The following is a 25,507-nucleotide window of genomic DNA, read 5'->3' as shown; positions in this document are numbered from 1 at the left end:
CAATGTCTAGTTGTCGAATCTTTTAAGTAAATCTTTTAAACATTCGACTCGTGCTACATAAATGATTCCATTATATTTTTCTCCAGAACTCTCATTCCTCCCATAACATTATTTTGAATGACAAAACAATTGCAATGCGATTCTTATAAAACTCTCCATACCGTCCAAAACCCAGTTAATGACGATGCGTTCAGGTCTCCTCGTACAATACCACCATTCTTCGTACTTGAGACGAAGTCAAATAAATATTAAAAGGACGGACTAATGGATGTACACTTGAACGCATCTTACCCTTGCGTCACTTATGCACTAACAGAGCGGACGTAAACTTGTTCGCCGACCGGTTTCAGGTGATTTTCTTCACAAATCGGTAACATTAATATCCTTCATACAATATTAATTTTGCTTCAACACACTCAGTTCGCCATAGCCTCTTAGCGCGATGACAGCGAGCTAGTTAGCTTAGCCTTCTTTGGTGCAGCACATGAACATTTCTTACAGCTTCACCTCGAAAAGTTATAAAATGTCTGTCAGAATATTCGTTATTATTTTTGATATATTACCTTAATGTGCTTGTAACAACGTACCAACTTCTGGTCTCACTATACAAATTTGGTAAAACGTCCATAGATATTTATTTATATTATCTTATAATGTATTTTACATTGGTTTATAATCATACTGTCGAATAAAGTTACATAAAATGTCATTTTAGATCAATATAAATGAAAATGAATGAATTTAATGAATGAAATGAAAATGCAACATCTAAGGTAAAAAAAAAAATTCAGAATCAGAATCTGTCAATGCAGAATTTCAATATTTTGAGTGTGTGCTTGTTGTACTTACTGTATTTTCTCCCCGCAGGATGTCAGGCGCGCCAAAGGAGGAAGTTGTGGCAAAGTTCCTGGACGCGTCGTCTCGCGGCAACGAAGCCGAGGTGACGTCCCTGCTGTCCGCCGTCCCGTCTCTGCTGGAGCAGACGGACTCGAGAGGATGGACGGCCCTCATGCTCGCATCGAGAAGCGGACACACTGCCGTGGTCCAAACACTACTTCGACACGGGTAAACAAAACTTACAGTGATTAGAAAAAGTCGACACACCCTTGCTCAAATGCTAGGTGTTTGTGATTTACAAAAATGAAGCCAAGATGAATCATTTCCAAGCATTTTCCACCATTAATTTGACTTGTGATGCGTGTGCACACCCTCTGGCTGTGTTCGGAATGAAGCGTTCTAAATGAGACCCACCGCCATTTAAAGAACCTCTGCTTCTTCATGTTGTTTGGAGATGCGACAGGAGTCGGGTGAACAGTAGCGGCCAGAGTGCGTCTGACGTGGCCAAGTTCTGGGGTCACCAGCATGTCTCGGTCTTACTGGGAGAAGAAGACGGAGATGGCGTCGGGTTGGAGAACTACTTTGGGGGCGAGCCTCTGGACCGTCTGAGCGCCAAGCGTACTGACGCCGCGTGGCTGGAGGACAGGAAGAAGCATCCGGGCTCCGTGTTCTTGCTCTTCTCAGACCTCAGCCCCATGCTGCACCATGACCAGCAGGTTGCAACTTCCTTCTTGGTTTGACTGACTCCATTCTGGATTTGGGTCTCCTTGACTTCTTGATTTGACTCTTGACTTTTTGATTTGTTTGTAATTTTACAATTGTTTTTTAACTGTTTTGACTTGCTTGTTTATAATTTGGTTTTCCCTGCTCCGGAATTTCCTCAAGGGTGTGCAACATCTGTGTCGTTTGGGCTACGAGGCCATCAAAGATCTCCTGGAGGAGCCCGACTCTCTTCTGGTCTTCCTTGGCGTGGAAAAAAGGAGGAGCAGCACGACGGGATCGGAACACGCATTGGAGGAGCTCCCGGCCTGGTTTGCCATCAGCAGCGGCGAGGACGGGGCGGCACTGCTTGCTCGCTGCCTGCACGGGGAGCGCAAGTGCTCATTTGCCTCATCGCCGCACCGGGACCTGCTAAACCTCAGTGACGAGGACGCCGGTGAGGATGACGCACGGGTGCATTCTTTTGCTTCCTGTGATCATGGTTTCTTATTTTTCGTGGTTTACTCTTATCGTATTAAGTTGGATGTCGTACCTGAATGCCGCAGCCAATCATAGTGCAGCTTGGCGGATGTAGCAGCCAATTATATTACAGCAGGGAGTCTCGTTGGGATTCATAATGACACCTTCGACGATGACGACTTCTCTTCTGGCTGTTTCAGGCGTGCTGGCTCCGGCCCGCGCCCTGCTGGCATGGCACCGACGCTACGCTTTCTGCTCCACGTGCGGAAGTGCCACCGTCTCTGAGGAAGGAGGACACAAGAGGCGCTGCTGTCAGCAACAGTGCCCCAGCAACAGGGGGGTACACAACACATGCTACCCGCGCACTGGTACGCACGCACACACACGTATATTACAAACACACCAATTACACTGATGCGCACTTACACTCAAGTCACTTTAACTCCTTGTTCCTTCCAGACCCCGTGGTCATCATGCTGGTGGTCCACCCGGGAGGAAACCAGTGTCTCCTGGGCCGGAAAAGCGTCTTCCCGGCCGGAATGTTCTCCTGCCTGGCCGGCTTCGTAGAACCCGGTAAGCTTGCACAAAGTTTCACACATTTCACACACAAACAGTGACAGTAAGTAACGTCAGGTGAGACGCTGGAGGCAGCGGCGCGGCGCGAGGTGTGCGAGGAGAGCGGCGTGCGAGTGGGTGCCGTTCGCTACATTTCCTGTCAGCCGTGGCCCATGCCCTCGCAGCTTATGATTGGCTGCCATTGCGTCGCCGTGACGACAGACATCAGCGTGGACCGCAGCGAGATAGAGGAGGCCAGATGGTTTCCGCGGCAAGAGGTAAAGCAACAAATACCAAATTGTCAATTTCCCCTTATCCTTTGTTGTCTTGTGTCCTGCGGCCAGGTGATGGAGGCGCTGCTGGGTGGAGAATCCCGCCTGGGTCCCGTCCCGTCAGGTCTCATCCTACCGCCCAAGCAGACCATTGCTCACCAGCTCCTGCGACACTGGATCAGCAAAGCCGCCAATCTATGAACTTTGGACTCAAAATACTGTGGGACCACGGAATCAGCAGAAAACATTTCAACAGTCATTCGACAAAATTAATAAAATGATTTGTTTACCTCCAAATAAAAGTTGTTCCACTGTCAAGCCTGAAGAATTGCTGGTTAACCAACCAGAAATTGTGGAAATTCCCTCAATGGATTCTAGTGCGGAACCAAGCCCTGCTGCAAAGAGCAATTTATGATTTACGTGAGATGCCCAAAAAATGGTGGCAAGAGCTGCGTTAAAAGGCACTCACTTCAAAATCGCTCATTGGATTCAAGATGGAACGAAAGGAATATTATCATTCCCTTTGGCTTGAGCCCAAAAAATGACAGTTGCCCACAAAAAAAACTGCAATGCTTTAGTTCCAGGTCTAATATATGAAAGCACCAGAAAGTAGAAAAAAACAAATGTTTAATTTCAAGCAGTATTTCAGTTCTCTTGTTCCAAATACAGAAAAAATATAAACATTTAAAAAGGACTCGTTCTGTCAACACGCACACAAAAAAAACCTTAGAAACACACACACACACGTGCAAACTACACAACAAAGCAAGCTGGTGCCATTGTTGTAGCCTGCACACAGACGGACAGATGAGAAATAAGGAAAGGAGTCTTGTCAAGTTGCTTTTGTTGATGTTATTTACAGAAGTGCACCAGCAGTCATCATTGCTGGTCACATCTTCACTGACCCATCAAAACAAGTCAATTCATGGTTGACACCAAACAAAGTAGGTCGGGATGACTCGGCTCCTCTAAAACAGGAGGCCTTTTTTTTTTTTTTTTTTTCTTTTGTTCATTTTTTCAGCGTGCCTGTCCTTGGTGAGGTACAACCTGGACTGGTTGCCAGTCAATGGCAGTTTACTTCTTTCGGCCATGACTTGTGCGCACGCTGGAATTCAGCAATAAAAGCACAGCGATTTCTACTGCTCGACTGTACGGTGATTTCCTTTGACTTTTTAAAAAGGGGCTTCGGGCAAATATCAGAACATCACACCAGGCACAAACACCTTCACAACTCATATTGAAGAGTTCTTACTTGGCATGAATACCTTCTTTTGGACCCATTAACATCTTTCCAATTAGACACACACCCGGTGTGCAAACATTCACAGCGGGACACGTTCACACTTGTAAGGGACAAGTTCGAGACCTTCGCACCATTTGTGCAATTAATCGCATCTTAATATGGACACGTTCACATTTGGTATGAAATTATTCACACATCTTAAAGACCCCAAAATCTGACTTGGACTCTCCAGTGTGGACGTGCTCGCACCTGATGCGTTCCCTTTACATCTGGCATGAGCTCCTTCGCGCTGTGCCAAGATGCTTTTACCTGCGTTCCCTCCGACTCGAAAGTGATTCCTATGGAGATGCAGTCGCACCTGGAACGGATGAGTCCACTAGTTTTGGACTCAGGAGTTGTCGGCGGGCAAGAACTACGATTGACTACTTTGGAAAAAGGTTCTGCTCAGGTGGTTTGCTGACAGAAAACAACAAAAAAACAAAAAAATCCCAAGAGTCTTCTTAAGGGTTGTAAAAGCGCTGGACTGGCAGGAGTGTGAATTTTTTTTTTTTTTTTTTTTTTTTTTTAAACACACTTGAAGGCATCGCTTTGGTTCGAGCAAGTTGCACTCACGCTCATGATTGGTGCATAGATGCGGACGAGGAGGGCTCCAGCAAAGCGCCGATTGGACAAGACAACAAGCTCCAAGGTCACCTGTTAGCGTGGTGTCGACGCCGGAGAGCCTCGCTCCGTGTGGAAAGTCCAAGCTGAGGAGTGAGCCAGGCGCAAAACTTTGTGTGTGTGTGTGTTTGTGTTATTTGCTGCGCAGCTGCTCCAGCTGGTCCTGGTACTCTGTGAACAGTCTTTGGAATCGCAGGTTTTCTCCGATGACGGGCAGGACTTCCTGTAACAACTCCCGCTTTCGCAAACCCTGAAGGCAAACAATCAGCGAAATCACAACTTCATATCACATTGACAACATGTAACCTTAACGAAAAACAAGACAAGACAATTTCGGTGGAAATTGCGTGAAGGTAAACTGAAATGTTGAAAGGTAGAAATGTCGAATGAGAGCTGTGAAGGTGGAATGCTTTGCAAGAAAGGTGTGAGAAGGATTTCAGTGTTTCAAATATGTCCTAATTTTGGAATTTCCTTTGTGAAAATGTGAAATAATTTCCGAGACAATGAGGCTGAAGATGACCAAGTCCCTGCTGTGGCCTTCCTACCAGTGTGGTGGCCTCCCAGGCTGTCGCAGTAGACTTGTGAACAGGACCCAGAAGCTCCTTACAAAGTTCTCGAAGCCGAAACTCAGAACCTAAAAAGAGAACCGAGGAGATAACGTCATGTTCAGAATTTCGCCTTTCATTTGATGACCTGTGGACCATTTAAATCTGTGAGTAATGATGAGCAAGTCCGATGGAAATGGGCACAATCATCATCATTTTAAAGTCCGCTTTCCAGGCACCGCTGGGTTGGACTGGGTTCTCGATATGGCCGTCTCTAGCCATACTGAGAATTGTTGGAGCAAAACTTTTTACAGCCGGATGCCCTTCCTGACGCTAACCCAAAGGGAAATTGATTTTCTGTCGGGGTTGACTCCCTTAGCCCATTCCTCTCCCGAGGAGCCCACTGGGCAGTGGTACTATTTAACCCATAGTTGGGCACAATGAGACTTAAAATGGTCCCTTGCCCCGCCCGGTGTTCGTAGCTAACCGAAACGCTTGCTGACCTTCGTTGACGAGGAAGCGTGCATAGATGAGCAGCCAGTAGCGATACTCGGGCGCCGACTGCAGCGTGAGAGCTGCCGCCAGCTGGTTCTCCAGGAAGGCCAAAGTCATGCTCTGCTGAAGGTGGTGCGGGGCGGACGACAGACGGGACGCCATGCGGCCGGCGCTGCCCCAAGACAAGAACAAAGAAGAGAGTCACTAGATTGTTGTTTTTTGCCCCTTCTTCACCATTCGTCCCAGTACTTTTGGTCATGCTTCTTACTTGAGGTTGCGTCCCTGCATGGTGGCCAGAGGCCCAGAGGAGCCAGGCGCATCCTGGGTAGGGAGGCAGCTCCTGAAGTCGGCGCACTGGACCAGACAATCTCCTTGATCCGCGATCAGCGTCCTGAACATGACATGCCGATGAGTCAGTCGGGCTGAGGGGAGGAGTTAGTTAGCTCCAGAGTTAGTTTGTTTATGTCTCACCACGTCTCCAGAGACAAGCTGAAGCAGAAGGACTTGCCGTTGGACAGACCGATAACGGGGACGCCCCGCTGAGTCAGCAAAGACTGAGACACAGTCACCTCTGAACCTGCACGCACAAAAATGTGTCGCGAAATGTCTGCTTTGCATCGCGTGCCAGGCAGGAAACGGGAAGTGGCCGGTCTCACCAGACAAAATGGTCGCTAGGGACTCGTTTTTGACCAAAGCCTTCTGCTTCTGGACGTCCCTGCAGGTCAGCACAAAACAGGTCAATGACATCATCAATCTTTTCAAGACAACCACATGCAATTAATATAACACTTGACATCAACATTTAAAAAAAATAAAAAAATCTGATGCTACCAAAAGACCTCATAAACCATGAGATCAACCTTGCAACATGAAAGATGTCAATCAAATGAAAACCACTCACAGACTTAACCTCGTGACATCACTCAATTTCCAGTCACACAGACTCAAAGTTCCCGTCAACCGCACAACCTCGCCGTCAAGCACATGACATTGTCGCACTGTGAACTGACCACACGGACAGCGTGGCCCCGGCAGTCAGCGCCATGACGAAGTGGGCCGAGCAGTTGAGGGCGGACACGGGCGATGGCAACTGGATGGACGGCAGCAGGCGGCGGCCGCACGACGAGAACACCGACAACATCCCGTCTCGGCACGCCACGGCCAGCACGTCACTGAGGAGGAGAACCGAGAGGAATGCGGTCACGTGACATCCTGGGACTCCATTGGTCAAAGAGGGGTGGGGCTTGAGGCTCACCTGCTCCCCGCGGCGGCCACCACGGAGCTGGGCAACAACGTGTTCCACTCACGGCCGTCTCGGGAGCATCGCAGCTGGCTGAGCCTGGAGCCCGCCGCCGACGTCACCTCGTTCTCCACCTCCAGAAAGACCGCCGGCTCCATGCTCACCTGTGTGCACACACATGTGCGCACAAACGCATCATTAACCCGTCCTTGCTTGTGTGTCTTTTTTTCTGTCCTGTTGTCACCTGCAAGCTGAAGGACTTCTGGACGCTGGGTGTCGGCAGCTTGAGGACAGCCGCTGGTGCTGGAGTTTGCGCAGTCACCACCACCGCCGCCGCCCTGACGGGCTCCCGCTCGGGGGGAGGAATTAACTAAAACGGACACATAAAAAAAAAAAAAGGGCTAGTTAAATATGGACCAATATGCCATGAGGTATACCTTGTCATTTTCCCACTGCTTTTTTATTTTTAACCTGCATGAACGCCTGGCTGAAGATGGGCGGCGCCATTTTGTCCTTCCGAGGCCGTCCCTTCTTGCGCTTCTCCACCACCTCGGCGGCGTCCAACATCAGGGGCTCAGGTTTGCGTTTACACAAGGTCAGGTTTTTGTTGATGGCGGCCATCTTGTCCTCGCTGTCGCTGCTGGTGTCCTCTTTGGCCTTTGTGTCCTTCAGCACGGACGCCGCCACATCTTTGGACCTGAAAGGGCCATCGGGACAGCAAAGTTATTAGAAAATGCAATTTCAATTTACAACTCGCTGAAAAACGCACCTACATCAGGCTATTTTTTGTGTTCCAGAAAACCTCACAACATCAAAGACAGAAACTAACTAACATTACAATCCATGTCAATCAAATCTCCTTTGTCAGACATTTATTTGGAAGCATCAGGTTGTAAGATGTTTTTAGCCCTGATTGTTTGTGGCAGATGTTTAAACGTGTGTTTGGCCGACCTGAATTTTCTCTTGTCAGGACACGTGACTCTAATCACCTGTCGAGCGGCGGCAGGCCGGCAGTGGAGGAGATGGCGGCGGGGACGCCCGGCGTGGTCTTGGATCTTTCTGTGAACCTGGAGTCCAAGGCCTTCATAGGTTCCATCTTGGAGGCGGACGTCAGCAGAAGACTGGCCTTGACGCTGGATGGGAGGACCTGGTCCTTGGTGTCCTCCAGTCCCTTGGCAGCCGCGTTGGCGGGCGGCGGAAGCGGGGCGAGCTCGGTGTCCAGGTTGGTCCGCAGCCCTCCCTGCGAGGGAGCCGCTGCCACCGCCTGTCCTTGGCTAGAGTCGGTGCTGAGTTGAGGGGCCAGCTGGTTGGACAAGGAGGACGGCAAGATGGGAACGCTGTTGAAGAGCGCCGGGGAGAAGTCCCTGACGAAGAAGGGAGACAATCAATACTGTGCAGCTCATCGTGATTTTGATAACAAGTTTGGCAATAAAGAAGCAAGACTGTGGATACTACGGTTTGGACTCAACGAGAACAAGCTGCCTGCTTATGCCATAGCGCAGCTCAGCACAGCGCTCCTTACCCAGTGTCCAGTTGAGCGATACACAGCGGTGTGATCCGTCGTCTGCCGTCGGCGGTTCGGGTCTCCACCTGCTTCTTCAGCAGGTTCTGCAAGAACATCAGGAAGTCAGTGAAGACTGACCTGTGGTAGGCCAAAACCTTTGCGCTCACCTTCCTGATGTCCTCCAGAGACTCCCCGTTCATGACACTGTTGAGCTTAGGGGCCGAGGAATCCGCACTGGCCACTGTGCAGTTGTTCTGGGCCGAGCTCTGCCTCTCCTGCTGGTACTTGAGCATCTCCGGGTTCTCGATGATGGTGGTGGCTAGCTGCGGCTCCTGCGTGTTGGTAATAGCCAGGCTCTTGCCGTAGATGTTCTGGTGGATGGTGTTCTGAAAAAGAGAAGATGTTTATTCATTGGGTTTGGGTTCTGCAGGATTGGTGTTGGTGGCGGGGCGGTTGTGATTGATGGTCGCTGGCGCCCGGGTGTCGGACCTTCTCCTCCTCAGTGAGCGGGTCTCCTAGTTCGTCCAGTGAGAAGTCCAAGTAGGCCACGGTACCATCCATGGAACACACCAACATGCCCAAACCCGTCAGAGTCCTTCAACATACACATACACAGAACAAAGAACCAATGAAGGGAACTGAAAACACAAGTGCACGGCATCGTAAATATGATGTCGAAATGTATCAATCGATCAATCTTTTTGGAAAACTCACCAGGAAATGTCCATGATGGATTTGTCAAACAAATCGTGGATGACCACCAGGGGGCGCTTAAGAGAGGTCAGCTGAACATGAAGAAGAAATGCTGTTAGCGACGACGAAGGAAAATGGAGAGGTAAACTGATCTTGATTATAATTGAGACGGCTCAGATTATAGACGATGATCTATCAATTTAATACTATTCCAAATGATCAAAGTCGTTATAAATACTTGACAATAAAATGAGTCGTTATCAAAAACCTTTACCGACCCAGACGGAGAGCGAGCGGTCTTTGCTGCCCACAGCGCAGCAGCAGTAGGGACAACTGGGCTTCGAAGAGCCGCCGTTCTTCTGCTTCTTCTTGAAGATCTTTGGGTTAAATTTCTACACACACACGCACACAAAGAAAAATGTGCTTAAACGCAAACACATAGAGAGGTTGGGGGGGGGAAAGGTGTGTGTGGACACTGATGTTTTGCAAGAGAACACGCTATAAAAGGTGGCTCGTTTAAAGTCTAGCGTACAAATAACGTTTGCCTCGACACTTCCCTGCACTGGAGCAACTATGCTCGCTGCAGATCCGCCATTTCCGAGTGCAATAAAAGACTAAAAGCTGAGCAATGACTAGCGTTGGCTTCTGATGAGCAAGACAAGCGCACTGATTTGTGTTCGGCCACATGTGTGGCGATACTCACCACCACCGTGACGGCTTTCCTGTGGCCCACAAAGTCCATGTTGGTCTTCCAGCCGTCCCGCTCCACGATCTGCGCCGTGGGTCCCGAGTTGTTCATAGCGTGTGCAGACACCAGGTACTGGCCGTCAGGCGACCACGACAGACGCAGGACGTGCGTGGTCCCGCCGCACTGGCACAAAGAACAGGAAGGAGACAAATGTGCTGACATGTTTTTCTTTTAACTCATTCACTGCCATTGACGGCGATGAACGTCAAAGATCAATTTTAACCGGGCTGGCAACGAATGAGTTCATGTTGCAGCTCTTCAATATTTGTAGAATCAACACCACCAACAAAAAACATTCGTATGAGGTGCAGCTTTTGATTTTGTCTGCTTTGGGGTCATCTTGCACTTTGCAGCGGTGACTTGAAACGTGTCTGGCTTTAAAAAGGGGGGCCAGGCCTGGTGAGTGACGTTTGTGCATCAGCATCAAATTGAGTCCCTGGGCCTTTGTTTGTTGTATTTGTTTTTTTTTTTCCTTTTCTCATTTTTTTGTGCCAGGAAAACCCTTGAACAGCATAATACTCATCATCTTCCCGCCGCCTACCTCGCTGAAAGGCTTGGTGATGTTGGCCTCCATCTGCCAGTCTACCGTCCTCCACACTTTCAGGCTGTGGTCGTCAGCCTGCGAAGCGATGTACTTGCCCACCGGGTCCCACGTCAGGCCCTTGACCAGGCCCGTGTGGCCCCGCAGGCACATCACCATTTCTGAGGAATCAACCGAGCCCACGCGGTCGGACCTTTTAGGAACTTTTTGAGGCCCCTTCGATCACACTTCAGTGGTTGCTTTTGACAAACTGTGGTTTTGAGACTGGCGGTGGTGAACGGACACTGGATTTTACCAGGGAATTTGCGTGCGTTCCAGATGACGATGGTGTTGTCCACGCTGCATGACGCCAGCCACACGTCGTGAGGAGACCAGGCCACGTCCATCACATCTACACACACAGCAAACATCAACATAATAATGATATAAAAGATAGACTTTTTAAATGCCTTGTATACAAACAGTGGCGGCTCAAGTGCCTGAAGAAAACGCTTACTTCTCCAGTACAATGTTGTGGCTTTGCGTGTGCTTGTGTTACCTCCAGTGTGGTTCCTCAGAATGGTGACACATCTCCACTGCTCCACGTTGGCCAGTTTGCTGCTTGAGCCAAACACCGTACTCGGACCGATGAACCTTAACAGCAAGAGTGCATCAATACCAGGGTTAAGATTTTTTTTAGAATCAATTATACTACCAATTATCCAGATGAAAAAAAATCAGATGAACGCAGCAGCATGCAGCTATTTTTGTTGTCCACTTTGGGTCGTCATTATTAAATTTTACTCTACAACTGATTAAGCTAATCGTTTAATTTTTAAAAAGCAGCTAGCACATAGCGATATTAAGTTATGCATGCGTGTGTGTGTGTGTGTGTGTGTGTGTGTGTGTGTGTACATACGCAGCTCGTTTCCACACCATCACCAGCTTGTCATCCCCTCCCGATGCAAGGTACAGGCCGTTGTTGGACCAGCGCACGCAGTTCACACATGCTGAACACAAATAAGATTTGAAGTTGTATTTAAAAAAATAAAAAAAGCTTCCTAACAGGAAGTGTACTCTTAAATAATTAAAAGATTTGCTTGTGTACACTAGTACACGGACTAACAAGCGACCCGTCTGACGTGTTTTTCGAGATATGAGCCATTGCTCGACTGATTTTTTTCGCTTTGACTTGCGAGCAAAAATCTGACATACAAAATGTTTACCGTCAAACTAAACTTTAGGCAAAGACAATTACACATGTATTGAAACCACTGCATAACTACCTCATGAAAGTCAGATAGCATAATGCTAATACACAATACAAACTGCCATAGACATGCTAAAGAACTAGCATTGACGTTGCAATGTTGGAACCTTGTAAACGGCAGTTGCTTTGAACGCGAACAGTGCACAACACTTTAGACGGACAATGCAGCAATACTATTTATCATATTTCCCTAACCCTGCAGAGAATGACTAACATTAATGCAACTTGTTGAGAAGTTGAGGCCGTCTACTTCGAGTGTTTTCATAAGAATATTACCTAGATGATTGTCCATCTGGCAAAGCATTTTGGGAACATTCTCATTTTTCTCATCTTCCTCACGGAGGACAGGCGCCATGTTCCAAATCATCACCTTCCCCGAATCCTCCCCTGAAGATCACAAACAATTTATTACGCCAATCCTCGATTTGACTTATCCTGGTGTGTGTTTGACACGTTACCTTGCCCGCCGGTTGCAAATTTGGTTCCATCCGGGTGAATGTCAACAGAAAAGATGGGTTTGCCTGTCAAAAAAAAAACACACACATTTTTTAAATGGTGAACAGCCAATTTAAAGAATTCTGACTGATTTTTTTAAAGCTCATATTTCATGACTATGAAAACAGAAACTACAAATAAATAAAAAAACAAGACTTGTCACAAAAAACATGTTTTAGTAATCAGCAGTAAAACTTGGGTTGTCTCAATTATCCGAAGATCGCTTTGCTTCAACAAAATGTCAACAAAAATGTCCAATTTCCACACACTTTCACAACAGCTGTCGCTGTAACAAAGCGCTTCACAGAACATATCACATAAAATAATAATACGACAGAAGAGATCACAAAACATTGGCAATAACACAAACATAATTATCCCTCCATATGCCTTGTTTGAACCAGCTATAGATGCATCAGCTGGGACAGCAGATTGAAAAACTAACAATAAACTGTACTAGACTAGTTGTCAAGTAGAGAGAATGTTACTCGTCTACAGATGTTGTGAAGGGGTTTTGTTGCACACTAATTGATATGAAGTCCTGCCTTCACCAGGTAAAATACAATCCATGATGTCTTTGTTGGGGGTGTGGGGGTAAGTCACGTGTACTTGAAGCTTCATTGAGAACCCCCTAATTCAAGGAGCCGAAACTCTCCGTGTCCATGACACACAGATGAAGGCTTTCGAACAGAAAACGGCCCAAACGTGTCAGCCGTTAAGCATGCTAATGGCTAACTTAGCAAAGTGACAGCAGTTAGCTGTATTGGCTAACTTCTAAAGCTAGCCGGCAGAGGGTTAGTCGGGTAGCTGGGATTAGCAAACATTTGAGTTTGAGGGAGGACCATAGTGACAAAAAACTACCCTCTAGTTTCAACATGAAAAGACGCCGGGTGTGGACGTTTCGGTGCCCCCCTCGCCATCACTCCCCTCGGGAGCTTCTGCCGACGACAACAACAAAAGCCTCAACTTGATCCATGAGATTCGCTTGCTTACCGTTGTGGCTCACCCAGCTCGGCTTCAGCAGCTTCATCGTAAAAATCTTATCAATATTATCGTTCCTTATTCGGCTCGGCGCCCGCCTTTTATCTCTCAAACTCCGGCAGACGCTCGAGTGTTTTTGGGGGGCTTCAACTCCATCGCTTCTTGCAGCATCCCCGCCGAAGCGGACCGGACGACAGACGAGGTAACACTACGCAGGACCGGAAGTCTATACTGCGCGTCGAGCTGCCAAATAGGAAGTAAAGTCGTAGATCTTTCAACATAAATTACTAACTATTGCTCTGCCAAGGACAAAGACAAATACAATAATGCTTTTACCATATTTAGATTAATAATATGTATTTAAATATCGTTACGCGTCACATTTACCACCAATAACGGGTACAAAAGCTATGCCTTAAATATTGACTTTTGTTTTGAAAGTTTAAATGACGTCTCAGCGGAAACTAAATTTGAACGTGTGATCGTTATCGGTTATGTGCAAATCAACTGCGTTTTCATGATCAATTTAGGTCTATACTTTTAAAACACCATATTTAGTTACCATTTTAGGCCAACAATGCACCCCTCCAAAAAAGTAATTAAACTTTAATTTGACGGTATTGCACAAAAATGTAAAGTAGTACGTGCACCACGAGATTTAAATATTGAAATAATAATGCAATTAATTTGAAAAAAATTAAGTCAAGTCAAATGTATTTGTATAGTCCTTAATGACAGAAACGTCTCAAATGGCTTCATTTACCCTCAGGTGACAGATATTAACAACATTCCCTGATTTTAACACCCTTTATTAATTAACTATGAGGAAGGTGAAATTCTATGTAAATTTCCTTTTTTACCATTTTTTTTCTATTTTGATTGGCAACAAATCAATGATCCGATGATGACCCAGATAAGGGAATACAACTGAATTGAATTCAATTTGAAGCAGATATAACGTAAAAGAAATCCCACATCTATTTACACAGCAAATGACAGGACTCACGCTATGTAAAAGCTATTTTGGCTACTTATAGAATCACAGACAAACATTATTAATTTGCATATTATTTATTAATAATAATACAAATTGACCATACTTTTGCCACCCCATCCCTCGACACCCATCAACAGCAGCGTGGAATCTTTTCATCACATTTGGATAAATTTCCCTAATAATTACATATGAAAAATACACTGGTGTCAAATTATAACCGTTTGTTTTCATTATAAAAAAAAAAAAAAGTAACCCACCTGAGATGAGTTGTAGAGAACGTTGTACCTTCATTTATAAACAAAAAAAATGAGGAAAAAAATGATCAATCCATTGCTCCACCCAGGAGTGTGCTCACAGTGATTGTCATGCAGTGACCACACCCCTTCCTCCCAGAACTCTTGCTACTTGTGCGTTGGAGACATTTCTGAGAATATTTGCATTGTTTTTAATGAGGTTTCTAGAAGCCATCACGGTCCTGCCGTTCCCTGGAAGTTGGCCTCGATCTGCTCCAGTGTCCGCCCTTTAGTTTCTGGCACAAATACAACAGTGAAGACCAGGCTGAGGAGGCACATGCACGAGAAGAGCCAGAAAGTTCCCGCACTGGTGAGAAGAGTCTAGAAGAGAACAGCAGAGCCCATTACAATATGGCCGACAACTGACTTTTTAAGTGAGATCCAGACATTCCCTGCTGGCCTCAACACTTAATTTATAACAAGAAACCAGAAGAAGTGGTGTTTAGGAGCTGACCATCATGTCCTGGAAGCTCTTGGTGATGATGAAAGCCATGCCCCAGTTGGTCAGCACGCACACAGAGCTGGCGAAGCCACGGACCTTCACCGGGAAGATCTCAGACATCACCAACCACGGAATGGGACCCCAACCCAAGGCGAAGCCTACACATGCACATACACACACAACACAAACAAACAATGCTTAGTGGAGGTAAGAAAACTAATTAACTAACTATGCATCACGTGGGCTGTCCGTCTGACCTGTGATGAAGACAGCCATGCTGGTGAGGGCCAACCAGGACATGTTGGCGTGATGTTCTTCTGGCGAGGAGCTTCTGGACATCAAGTAGAAGTAAAGCCCAAACGCTGCCGTGCTTATCACCATGGCCACGCCTAAACATAGAGTAACAACCAAACCACAGTTGGGAGAATGTCACAAATATGTGCAAGTCATAAGCAAGCTTAAAAAAGTAGCCACTTGAGTCTGACTCAAGTCAAGTCATGTTCTTTTAGTTCCCCACAACACTTGTGATGATGTCACATGCCCATCAAGGTCTAGAGAAGCTCACCTGAAATGACAAGCAACACTTTCCTTCCCGCTTTGTCCATGATGAGGGCCGCCACGCCGGTGAAGACCACCTGAACTAAGCCCACCATCACTGAGGCCAGGTCGCTCTCCTGAAAGACACCACAGCATCATTGTTGATGTCAACAATTGGTCCCTAGCTTGATTTGGCTGACCTTGAAGTGCGCCTGCTCAAAAATGTTCTGCGCGTAAAACATGACGGCGTTGATGCCGGACATCTGCTGGAAGAACATCAACATCACGCCGATGGCCAGCGGTTTGTACACGGCCGCATTCTTCAGATCCGCCGCCCGGAAGCTGGGACCCTGCCGGGAGACAGCGTTCAATGTATATTAATGGGCGAGGTTTTAATTAAATATGGCCGCATGTTAGTGTGGGTCTATGTTATTAGTTGAATGTAAATTTGCGTGAGTCTCCATTCATGTATTTTGTTTCCTGTTGTGGGTGTTCTTTGGAATCTTTATCCAGATCAGCCGAAAGAATTACGACCTTCAATAACACTCCACCTCCTCTAGACAAGAGAAAGATTTTGGGAGGCAGCCATTCCCCCTCCACCTGCCTGTTGGTCACAGGCCTCCTCAATGCGGGCGCACTCCCACTCCACGGCCGCGTGAGGCCCCCGCAGAAAGCGCAGCGCCTCCTCTGCCTCACGCCGCTTGCCTTGCGACAGCAGGAAGCGCGGCGTCTCCGGCATGAAGCACATGGACGCAATCAGCAGCGTGGGCGGCACGGCCCCGCACACCGCCAGCCAGCGCCAGTCCACAAACAGACCTGCGAATGAATCAATTCGCTTAAATTTTCAACGACAGAAACCCGAGCTGCTTCGTACCAGCCAGGTAAACTCCCATGATGCCGAACACAACCATCAGCTGCACGCACGAGCCCAGCGTTCCTCGCACACGCTCGTGAGCCATCTCTGAGATGTACAGCTGATGGAAAAAAATACACAAGATTAGCGTCAAGTGACGGGAAACCACACCCAAAGAGACATGAGGAGACAAGGAAAGAGGAAACACAAGGACTCTGACAAAAAGTTGCACATTTAACCACATGAAAGGTGAGAGACGATACGCCAATAACAAAGGGTAAAGAAACAAGAAGCAAAGAGGCTTAACGAGGAGTCCGACCGGTACAACGAGGGAGGCGCCTCCGCTGGCGAGCCCCGTGAGCATGCGTCCAACGTAGAGCGTCCACACGTTCTGGGCAGCGATGATGACAGTGAAGCCGAAGACGAAGGGCAGCGAGCAGAACATGAGTGTCAGCTTCCTGCCCGCCTTGTCCACGATCCAGCCAGTCAGCAGGCCGCCGGCTGCCGCCCCCAGCGTCACCACCGACTGCGGTGAACAAACGCGGCATCACCAAAGGGGGGGGAGCAAAACCAAAAGTGTCCTTTCCAGCCCGCCGATTGGATGACCCTCTTACCCCAAACCAGGACGCCTGCACCTCGTTCAATCGCAGTCGGGGGTCCGGGCTCCTGGACAACTCCGGAATAGCGGGCGAGCTGTAGCCCAGCACAAAACCGAAGCTCATGGGCCCCAGCACGGATGCCAAGGTGGCCAGGTACAACTTCTTGTTGCTTACTTTGCTACACAGGAAGGAAGAGCAGGAGGAGGAGGCAGAGGAGCATGTTAATGATTAGCGCTAATCAGGATAACTGCTTGATTGCATTAAGAAAGTCACGAGAGACCTCAATTCAATAATTCATGTCAGCGCGCTTGAAATCAGCAGAAAAGTCCCACGCAATGTCTACTTTTCATCATTTCTTCACATATGCATCATTCCATAAAATAGTCACTTTGGGATTCAGAGGCTGGCACTTTTTATTTTATAGCAATTATGACTGAATGCAATTTTTTTCTAAATGTTTGTGATTAGGTACACCATGTTAAGTGATTTCCCAGTTATATTTTCTACTTCATAAATTATACTTTAAACCATAAGCAAAAATAACACTGGACTTATTACACTACCCTGGGAAACCATGATTCATTAGTAAAAAAATAACTATAAAAGTAATAAATGAAGCAAACACTCACATAGTAAGGCTATTTATATATTATAAATAAAATGTCTAATTTAAAATGCCCCACTGTTTCTGGCTTACCTAAGATAAGCGTCCTGTTCGGACATGAGCCCCGTGGGATCGCCATCGTCTCGACTGTCAGCATTCAGAAGCCGACTGTGCTCCTGCTGGGTGTCCATCACGAGTTTTCCCCAAACCTTTCCGAAATAGGCCCTGCGATGTTACGCCTTGTGCAGTCCGCAGGTGCGCGGCTTCAATACAACGCTTACCTTGAAATAATCACAAAATCTCGCGTGCGTCGCGCATTTCGCCGGCGTCTTCGGGTCTCTTCCGGGATCGAAGCTTGCTTTGTCAACATTCCAGTCAGCTGACCATCGGTCTGTCTTCTATTTCCGCTTACACCTTTCAAAGTAAAACTCACCCGTGATAAGAAAACGTTTGGTTTCGCCTTTGTTGGGCATCTCGGCCGACATTTGAATACTTGTGAGGTATAAATATATTTTAAGAAGAAACATGCTAAAATTTCAAACTATGTATTACTTTTTTCCATCAGCGTGGTGTTTTATTTTGCTAAGTGTAACTCAGATTTCTGTTACCAACACTCGTTTTCGTTTTTCATTCTGATTTTGGCAAGAGTACAAAAAGAGTCAAGTACAAAAAAGTATATGCTTCTGAATATTTTTGTCTTTGCATGTTACAGCGTCAAAGTTTGATGATCTTTCAAAAGACTGCAGCATACGCTCCATAAGTTGGTGTTCCATTGTTAGCCAGTAGGTGGAACCAGAGGCTAACGTGGAGCACGACCCACTGGTTTTGAGTGACAATAGCAAACATTTTAATGACTACTCTACACGATAGTACGAGAAGTGTTGTTTTATCGGCCCTATGAGCAAATTAACCACTGAATTACCTAAAACTAGAAATTCCTAGATCTTGAGGTCACTACTGTGTCCCCACTGCGTGTTTGAAGTGCAGGAACTACCGTATTGGCCCGAATATAAGACGACCCTGATTATAAGACGACCCCCTCTTTTTCAAGATTCAAGTTTGAAAAAAGACTTTTTGAACACCAAATTTAATTTTTATACAGAAAATAATTACAGTACATCTGGAACAAATGATTATAACGATATATTTGAGAGAAAAAGCATGTTATTTTGCCTCATTCAAATCATGCAAAAACTGTCTATCACATCTCAATATCTGAACATTTAAATATGTAAACTAAAGTGCAATCACATTTGTAAATGAATGGCTTCTGGTTTTTCCATTTTCTGTTATCTCTTCTCTTATTTTCTTACCGCTATTTTTATTTTTATTCTTTGTGACAGTGGTTCGCTTTGGCCTGGGGAGTTAAGTTCAGCATTCGCTTTAAAGATACCTGGCGCGATCTAGCGTTGTGAATGGGTATAATGTCTAGACCCCGAATGTAAGACGATCCCCACTTTTTCAGTCTTATTTCAATGCAGAAAACACCGTCTTATATTCAGGCCAATACGGTACTGTTTGTGTTTCGTTTTGGGGTAACACATCTTTGTGATAGAAAAGCCTGAGTATAACTTTTGAGAAGTCCAGGACCTTTTGGGCAGCACTGAACACATATATTTATTTTAAGCTTAAACTGTGGAATATCACTCAGTCACGCATACTCCTGTGGGTAGACCTTGGTGTAAGCCGACCTCGGTGTTAGCGGAACGAGTGAGTGTAGCATGACGAGCAGCTGCGCTAACTGTTGACGGCGGCGCGGCTGTTCGTTTTTGTCGTCTGCAGGCGGTGAAAGTCCAACATCAACACAGAGAAAGTCATCACGCGTTCATTCTCGGAAAAACGTTTTTCTTTTTTAACCTTGGAAATAATAAATCAGCTATCATAAAGTTTTTCAACTAACTCTACAAGCCAGGTTGTCATACAATCAAAAATATAGGTTTATTAATATCAAAACATAATAATTGAACATTCGACAACACTTTTTGTATGAGATCGATTTTGTGTGTGCGTGCGAGAAAGAGAGTCTGAGCAATTAGTGAGTCTGCTATTGTTTGTTGTTGCTTCTCTCAACAGCCACAAAAGTTGAATGCCAAAACGTGAGCGAGGTTACGAATATTTAGGGAGTGACCGGGGTCAAGCCGCAGCATTGCCGTGCCCGAGACAAGTGTTTGGGGGATTTTGAAATTTTAGTCTGGATGGGAGACACCTTCTGACAGAGCTGACGTAATTGCACACACTGGCAAACACACTTCAGACCACACACACACACACACACACACACGTCAAGCACGCAGACGCACACACACCAGTAAAAGTGACTGGCGAGGCAGCGAGAGGAGCAAACATGTCCAAAATGTATAAATTGTCTGCAGTGAAATGTTTCCCGAGAGAAACGGACAGACAGCCAAACGTCAGGCCGCCTGCCCGCCTGTCTGTCTGTCCGACGGGCGGACTTCCTCTTGAGGAAAGGCAGCGGGCGGCTCGCCAAGACACTTGATGCTTTCTAGACGCCGACCGTCTGCCTGGCCCGGCAGTGGCGTGTGTGCGCGTGTTTTTGTTTTATCACTGTGTTAAATGTCACGTTTCAGCTTTTATACGCATCTTCAGGGACCTTTTGGAATTTTTACCACCTTGGCGCACTAATGAGAAGGTCGTGACGTTCCCGCCTACGCCGCTGTGCGTACGTCAGCTGCCCATGAAAGGAATTCATGCCTTGCCAAATAGTGAGCCTGCACTTGCATGCTTGTGTGTGTGTGTCTGTTCAACTGTGTTCAATTTTTCATGTGCGTGTATTCATGTGTGTGTGTGTGTGTGTGTGTGGGTTCTCAGCCAGCATTTTGTGGTCCTTCCCCTACCACACCTTTCTGCCTCACTTCCATCCGTTGATCTCCTTCAGCTTGCTGATGCTGGTGCCTTTGACGGGTGTGGACGGCGCAGGAGAGAAGACGGGCAACACAGGGGTCTTTTCGGACACCTTGAAGGCCTTCAGAAGCGAGCGACACGCTGAGCCTTTCTTCTTCTTGTCCTTCGCCAACGTGTCTTGTTTCTCCGGCGTGTCCTTCTTCTCTGGCGTATGTTTCTTTTCCTTGTAGGAGGCCGGTGACAAGCTCTGCGGACCCGGACCGACACATATTAGACACCCAGTACCTTTTGTCGAGGACCCTTACTGTGTGTGTATTTATGTAAATGATCACGTACGCAGCAGCATAGTGTCCAGCAGCTGAGCTTGGCGGCGTTGCGGCCCGAGCCGGCGTAGCGGTTCTTCTTCGGCAGCAGCAGGACGAAGGACACGGACAGCGACAGGTGGTAGAAGCTGTGCACGTAAGCGTAGTCCCACTCCTGACAGAAAGACAGACACTTGTTGATGTGCAGACACGGGCCGGCCGGCGGCGTCCGATTTGCAAACCTCAAAGTAGAAGCGTAGCATGAGGGCCAAAGCGCCGAAACAGCAGCCAGGACCGACCTGCTGGGTGTAAATGCGCTTTTCGGGGTACACCGCTCGTAGCTCCTTCATCTTCTGAAGCTGGCAGGAGTAAGAGGAGCGTGACGTGAAGGTGAGGATAAGGAGGACAGGTGGGGAGGAAGTGGAGAGGGTGAGTATGGAGTTGAAAGATGGCGGTGGAGGAGGATGAAATGGAGGAGTAGGTGAAAAGGAAGCAAAGAGGGGAGGGAGGTGAGGGGAAAGAGTATGATTGAGATGGGGAAGGAAGGGGCACAGAAGACCAAGGAGCAGGGAGACACTAACATGAAGACCACTTGCTGGTCAAAGTAAGAGCACGTGGATTCATCTTGTACCGGTTCCGCTGCGTCTACTGGACTCACCCATTTGACGGTGATGATGAAGACGGCCGATCCGATGGGGCCCGAGTAGATCCCGTACCCCCAGCGGTCCTGGTAGATCCGCACCGCGATGCTCAGAACTCCAAACATGGTCATGCTGGAACGCTGAGGCTCGTCAAAGTCCCCCAAAGCTGAGCACGCAAACAAGGTTGTCGACGTAGGATTTTACCTGCAAGGCTTCCTCCAAATTCACTTGAAAGCCCACTTGAGAGTCAAATCTCCCAAAAAGTCAAAGTCTACTCATCACACTTCCAGAACCTCAAACAAAGAGTCATCTGTTTTGATTTTTAATGCCTCACAAATTGAGGCCCAACTGAGTTCAAAGGTCACCCTGGCGCTTTTAATGGACTCCCCCAGTCAGCTGTTGGAACTGTTAGCTTGCATCTGCGTCGGTGTGTGTCCAGCAAATGTTATCCGCAGCTGTTCAAGTGTGTAATCTGTAGTAGTCCTACATCTCCAAGTTTATTAATTTGACTGTTTGCGATTGGACTACAAACCCCACCATCGATTTGTAGTCCCCAGGCAAAGTGGGATGTTTGGACTCACCGATGAGCGTGACCCACATGGACAGTGCCGTGCCGTACACGCTAAAGTACTCGAGGATGTCGTACTTCATGAAGCATATGATGGTCAGGCCAGGCCCGTCGCAGGCGTGATAGATCTGCACGCAACAACAAACAAAATGGAGTCTCCGTCAGATTCATCCCATACTTGTAGGCCCCAATTTGTAATGATTAATTTCAATACTAATTGCAAATATCACATTTACTTTGTGTATAATGTAGTATTTTGTGGCCACAATTTCGTTTTATCATCACCAAAAGTCAGCATTTTGTGCCGATGTAATACTTTTTCGCTATATTCCGTAGCAAAAAATTATATTTTTTAAAGACCTTACAGTCCAGGGGTGCCAAACTGAATTTTGTCGCAGGCCGCATCGTAGTCATAGTTTCCTTCGAAGGGCCATTATGACTGTCAACGCAAATAAATGTATAAATACCTCATATTATATAAGCTACAAAACAATCTGACAAATAACTCGTTTTCAAATCAGACTAGTAGAAGCTGTTCACATATTTGAAAAGGATGATTTTTAAAAGTGAAGAAAATTTGCAATTTTAGTACGGACATGAATTTGATGCACATTTTGTCTTTGCGGGCCACATAAAATGATACAGCTGGCCGTATCGGCCCCCCGAGCCTCGAGTTTGACACCTGTGCCTTATAGCTAGCATTCATGTTGACAAATTAGCATAGTTTGTTAGTCCATATATAGTAGCCACAAATTACCATTTTGTGACCACAAATTTTTGTGTTCTTTTATGGCTACAAATTAAAATTTTGTGGCTACGACCGAATATTTCATGGCCATTAATGAGCCATGAAACATTGTGCGTTTGTTACATCCATTTTGGGGCCACAAATGAGTATTTGGTACACACCTTGTACCTTCTATGTGACTGCCGGTAATGTGACTGCTCGGAAGTTCCAAAGCAAAGACGATCAAAAGGAAAAATACAACCCAATGCGAGGACGACGTCTCACCGTGCTGAAGAACATGGTGAAGAAGTAGACCATGGCCTCCATGTGGAAACCTCGCTTGGCAGCCACGCTGGCGGCCGGCAGGAACACCACGCTGCTGACGGTGGGCAGCAACATCTTGGCGATGTAGGCGCCCATCTCGGCGACAATCCCGGGAGAAAGTGAGCCGTCCGTCCAGCTGGTGCCTGAACTCTTTAGATGGGCGTGCGAGAAGTGCTCCTGTGCAGAGTCATGGCCGGGCAACTGTTTGTGCAGCAGCCGTGGGACACCAGCCAAACATTTGCTGCCACTTTTGTTGTTTGCGTTAAATAATCTAAATAATCTAAATAATATAAATATATATAAATAATATAAATATATATCAACGCATATAAAAAATGATTTGCCTATTTATTTTCAAATTTTGTTTTTTGTATCAGGGAAGGTGCAGGTGGTAGCAAAGCGAGCAGTTATTTTCCACACTCGGCTTCAAATTCTCCATATGGTTGTTTATTTATTTTTTCTCTTTAGTTAAGATGTCAAAGCATGGAAGAATCCATCAAAAACCTCTTTCCCTTCAGCGGCCAACGCGCGTCCCTGGAAAAAAGTGTCAGGGTCTGCGCCGTCCGTCTTTTCGCCGTGCGTCTCGCTGACAGACAGACAGACGAACGGCCGCCATGATGATTATGATGATGATGAATGACGCTGCATGGAAGCTTTATGGACACGCCGGGATGTTTTATGTCAAGCAGGACGAGACGGGCGGAACGCCCGGCCAAGTGTCTCCAAACTTTGACCCAAACCTTTTTTTTTTTTTTTTCACTTCCTGTGTGGGGCAGATTTATAGCAGACACCTTGAGGAAATAAAAATAAAAAAAATAAAAAATACCTCCTGTTCCATTCACTGATGCAATCGCAATCCCCGAACACATCTGCAATTCTCTTGTAGGTTCCATTCTACAATAAGGAGGTTTTACAGATGGGCCATGGGATGTTCCATCAGAGGTTCTACTGAAGGTTCTATTAAAGATTCCAGTTTATGGAAGTTCTTTAATAGGTTCCATCGAGTGTTCTTCCAGATTTCCTACAAGCATTTAATTTGAGGTTCTTTCCTACGTTCTCGTGGTAGTTCCAAAAAAAAGTGTGTAGCAGGTCCTACTGTAGATTCTGCTCAAGATTCCACCAGAGGTTTGAGATTCTTTCTTAGCTTCAATCCTATTCTGTTAGATGTTCTACGGGAGAATCGATGTGCATTTGCGCGTAGTATGTTTGCGTACGTGTGTTTCTATGTGCCAGTGTGTGTGTGTTTGTGCCGTGTGTGTGCGCGTGTAGGTTATTTTCTGCAAGCATTTGTTTCGGCGACAGTTGTCAACCTTCCTCAGCTGTCGCACCTGCTCGGACATTCTTTAGAAAATAAGCACGTCTTCCCTCAAAGCTCAACGCTTCACCCGGAACTTTCCTTCTCACGTCACAGCGGAGACACACAACACACACTTGGGAGTCACAACAATATAGTAAGTACAGTGTGTGTGTGTGTATGAAAGAGTTGAAAGAAAGCAAGTGGCATACACACAGGTTCTTTTTTTTAAGCTTCTCCCGTATATTCCATCGGTTCCATTTCATCAATGTGGCCTGTCAGAAATTCTACCAGAAGTTCTAATACATTATTAGAGGTTCTTTTTACTGAAGTTGTTTCAGGGTTTTTGTTTTTACAGCTGGGTCCGGCATAATTAGAGCTTCCACTCGAGCAGTTTTGTTTCGTTACTTGTGCTCAAAATTCCGTCCGAGGTTTGAAGAGATATTTCTGAAGAGGTTCTTTCTCAGCTTCCATCATAAGTCGGACTCAGGTGTTATCATAGTCCATCACCTGAGGTACTGATGGGTTCCATTTGATGTTCTGTGAAACATTTATTGGCTTTTCTTTCATTGGCTCTTCCATCACATAGAAGTCTCTGGCAGACATTTTATGATCCCTGAGATGTTCTCATAAAGGTTCCATCTGAAGTTCTACCTTAAGTTCCATTTTTCGAGAGTACAAGTAAATATAAAATATAAGAAATAATAATAAAATATAAAGGAATACAGTGTCCTATCATCATGCCGATTCTGCGTTTTTGGCATGGAAATGAAAAGTCGCGCTCACATCTGCGAGGAGGCGCCGAAATGTGAGCAGACTCCTCTCGTCACCTCCGGGCCGACAGGGCCAGGCAGTCTAAACACGTTGTGGGAACGGAACGTAGCGGAGACTTTCTGGACGCATCTGAGAAAACATTGAGCTTCCTCCTCATTCCCCGACGCGCTGTCGCAGACACCTTTTCAACCTTCTTCCCACAACAGGTCCCAATGCTTCTACCATCATCTATGTGGCAAACGATAACAACTGAAAGAAGTTTACCACTTTCAAGAGGAGCTTCTGGAAGATGTTCCAACAGCAATTCAACAACATTTCTTTCTGAGGTTGTAAAAAGAAGTTCTGCTTCAGCTTACGTTCCGGGAGCAGTTCTATCAGACTTTCGCAAAGTCGATTATACTGATATTCCACAAGTTCTATCAGATGTTCTGTATGGGATCCTGGAAGACGTTG

The 25,507-nt window shown here is 46.5% G+C and overlaps 4 protein-coding genes across 4 annotated transcripts in view; 1 reads left to right on the top strand and 3 right to left on the bottom strand.

Moving 5' to 3' along the window:
• Positions 1-248: 248 nt before the first annotated feature.
• On the top strand, positions 249-3,390 carry nudt12 (nudix (nucleoside diphosphate linked moiety X)-type motif 12). The gene is made up of 8 exons (XM_037259094.1): positions 249-370; positions 868-1,065; positions 1,292-1,553; positions 1,723-1,993; positions 2,217-2,384; positions 2,476-2,589; positions 2,650-2,849; positions 2,916-3,390. Exons 2-8 carry the CDS (start codon positions 869-871, stop codon positions 3,042-3,044), a joined length of 1,341 nt encoding a protein of 446 aa, XP_037114989.1. The 5' UTR covers positions 249-370; position 868; the 3' UTR covers positions 3,045-3,390.
• A 285-nt stretch (positions 3,391-3,675) lies between these two features.
• LOC119127164 (protein HIRA) lies at positions 3,676-13,443 on the bottom strand. Its single transcript, XM_037258958.1, has 24 exons — positions 13,250-13,443; positions 12,220-12,282; positions 12,038-12,148; positions 11,411-11,501; positions 11,051-11,145; positions 10,808-10,903; positions 10,513-10,673; positions 9,927-10,094; positions 9,502-9,615; positions 9,245-9,315; positions 9,020-9,125; positions 8,698-8,916; positions 8,549-8,634; positions 8,016-8,390; positions 7,498-7,723; positions 7,271-7,396; positions 7,042-7,190; positions 6,797-6,958; positions 6,443-6,501; positions 6,258-6,363; positions 6,055-6,177; positions 5,795-5,958; positions 5,292-5,380; positions 3,676-4,996 (listed from the first exon to the last, which is right to left on the bottom strand). The coding sequence occupies exons 1-24, from the start codon at positions 13,284-13,286 to the stop codon at positions 4,880-4,882; spliced, it is 3,114 nt and encodes a 1,037-aa protein (XP_037114853.1). The 5' UTR covers positions 13,287-13,443; the 3' UTR covers positions 3,676-4,879.
• Positions 13,444-14,292: 849 nt separating this feature from the next.
• slc2a8 (solute carrier family 2 member 8) lies at positions 14,293-17,956 on the bottom strand. Its single transcript, XM_037259070.1, has 11 exons — positions 17,844-17,956; positions 17,656-17,771; positions 16,974-17,136; positions 16,679-16,885; positions 16,381-16,480; positions 16,111-16,322; positions 15,707-15,856; positions 15,535-15,643; positions 15,227-15,358; positions 14,982-15,127; positions 14,293-14,848 (listed from the first exon to the last, which is right to left on the bottom strand). Exons 2-11 carry the CDS (start codon positions 17,751-17,753, stop codon positions 14,702-14,704), a joined length of 1,464 nt encoding a protein of 487 aa, XP_037114965.1. The 5' UTR covers positions 17,754-17,771; positions 17,844-17,956; the 3' UTR covers positions 14,293-14,701.
• Positions 17,957-19,472: 1,516 nt separating this feature from the next.
• Positions 19,473-25,507, bottom strand: part of mymk (myomaker, myoblast fusion factor) — a 37,644-nt gene continuing 31,609 nt past the window's right edge. Inside the window, exons 3-8 of the mRNA XM_037259163.1 lie at positions 22,948-23,163; positions 21,949-22,063; positions 21,385-21,533; positions 20,969-21,085; positions 20,761-20,901; positions 19,473-20,671 (exon numbers count right to left, since the gene is read on the bottom strand). Of these exons, the coding sequence (XP_037115058.1) occupies positions 20,432-20,671; positions 20,761-20,901; positions 20,969-21,085; positions 21,385-21,533; positions 21,949-22,063; positions 22,948-23,082 (897 nt within the window). The 5' untranslated portion in view covers positions 23,083-23,163 and the 3' untranslated portion in view covers positions 19,473-20,431. The remainder of the gene's footprint in view (positions 20,672-20,760; positions 20,902-20,968; positions 21,086-21,384; positions 21,534-21,948; positions 22,064-22,947; positions 23,164-25,507) is intronic.

The sequence above is a fragment of the Syngnathus acus genome, chromosome 9 (assembly GCF_901709675.1).
Source record: "Syngnathus acus chromosome 9, fSynAcu1.2, whole genome shotgun sequence".
Taxonomy (NCBI): Eukaryota; Metazoa; Chordata; class Actinopteri; order Syngnathiformes; family Syngnathidae; genus Syngnathus; species Syngnathus acus.
Note: the sequence above shows the minus strand (reverse complement) of the source record. Positions and strands in the feature narration are given on the sequence as shown.

Excerpts from the sequence above, each read along its gene's own strand:
- nudt12 (XM_037259094.1), top strand. The coding sequence starts at position 869 with ATGTCAGGCGCGCCAAAGGAGGAAGTTGTGGCAAAGTTCCTGGACGCG. Across the intron at positions 1,066-1,291 it reads CAAACACTACTTCGACACGG|ATGCGACAGGAGTCGGGTGA; the intron begins GTAAACAAAACT and ends TGTTGTTTGGAG. Across the intron at positions 1,554-1,722 it reads TGCTGCACCATGACCAGCAG|GGTGTGCAACATCTGTGTCG; the intron begins GTTGCAACTTCC and ends AATTTCCTCAAG.
- LOC119127164 (XM_037258958.1), bottom strand. The coding sequence starts at position 13,286 with ATGAAGCTGCTGAAGCCGAGCTGGGTGAGCCACAACG. Across the intron at positions 12,283-13,249 it reads GAGCTGGGTGAGCCACAACG|GCAAACCCATCTTTTCTGTT; the intron begins GTAAGCAAGCGA and ends TTTTTTTGACAG. Across the intron at positions 8,917-9,019 it reads CGCTCACTGAGGAGGAGAAG|AACACCATCCACCAGAACAT; the intron begins GTCCGACACCCG and ends TCTCTTTTTCAG.
- slc2a8 (XM_037259070.1), bottom strand. The coding sequence starts at position 17,753 with ATGGACACCCAGCAGGAGCACAGTCGGCTTCTGAATGCTGACAGTCGA. Across the intron at positions 17,137-17,655 it reads GAACAGGACGCTTATCTTAG|CAAAGTAAGCAACAAGAAGT; the intron begins GTAAGCCAGAAA and ends CTTCCTGTGTAG. Across the intron at positions 15,128-15,226 it reads CATGGCTGTCTTCATCACAG|GCTTCGCCTTGGGTTGGGGT; the intron begins GTCAGACGGACA and ends GTGCATGTGTAG.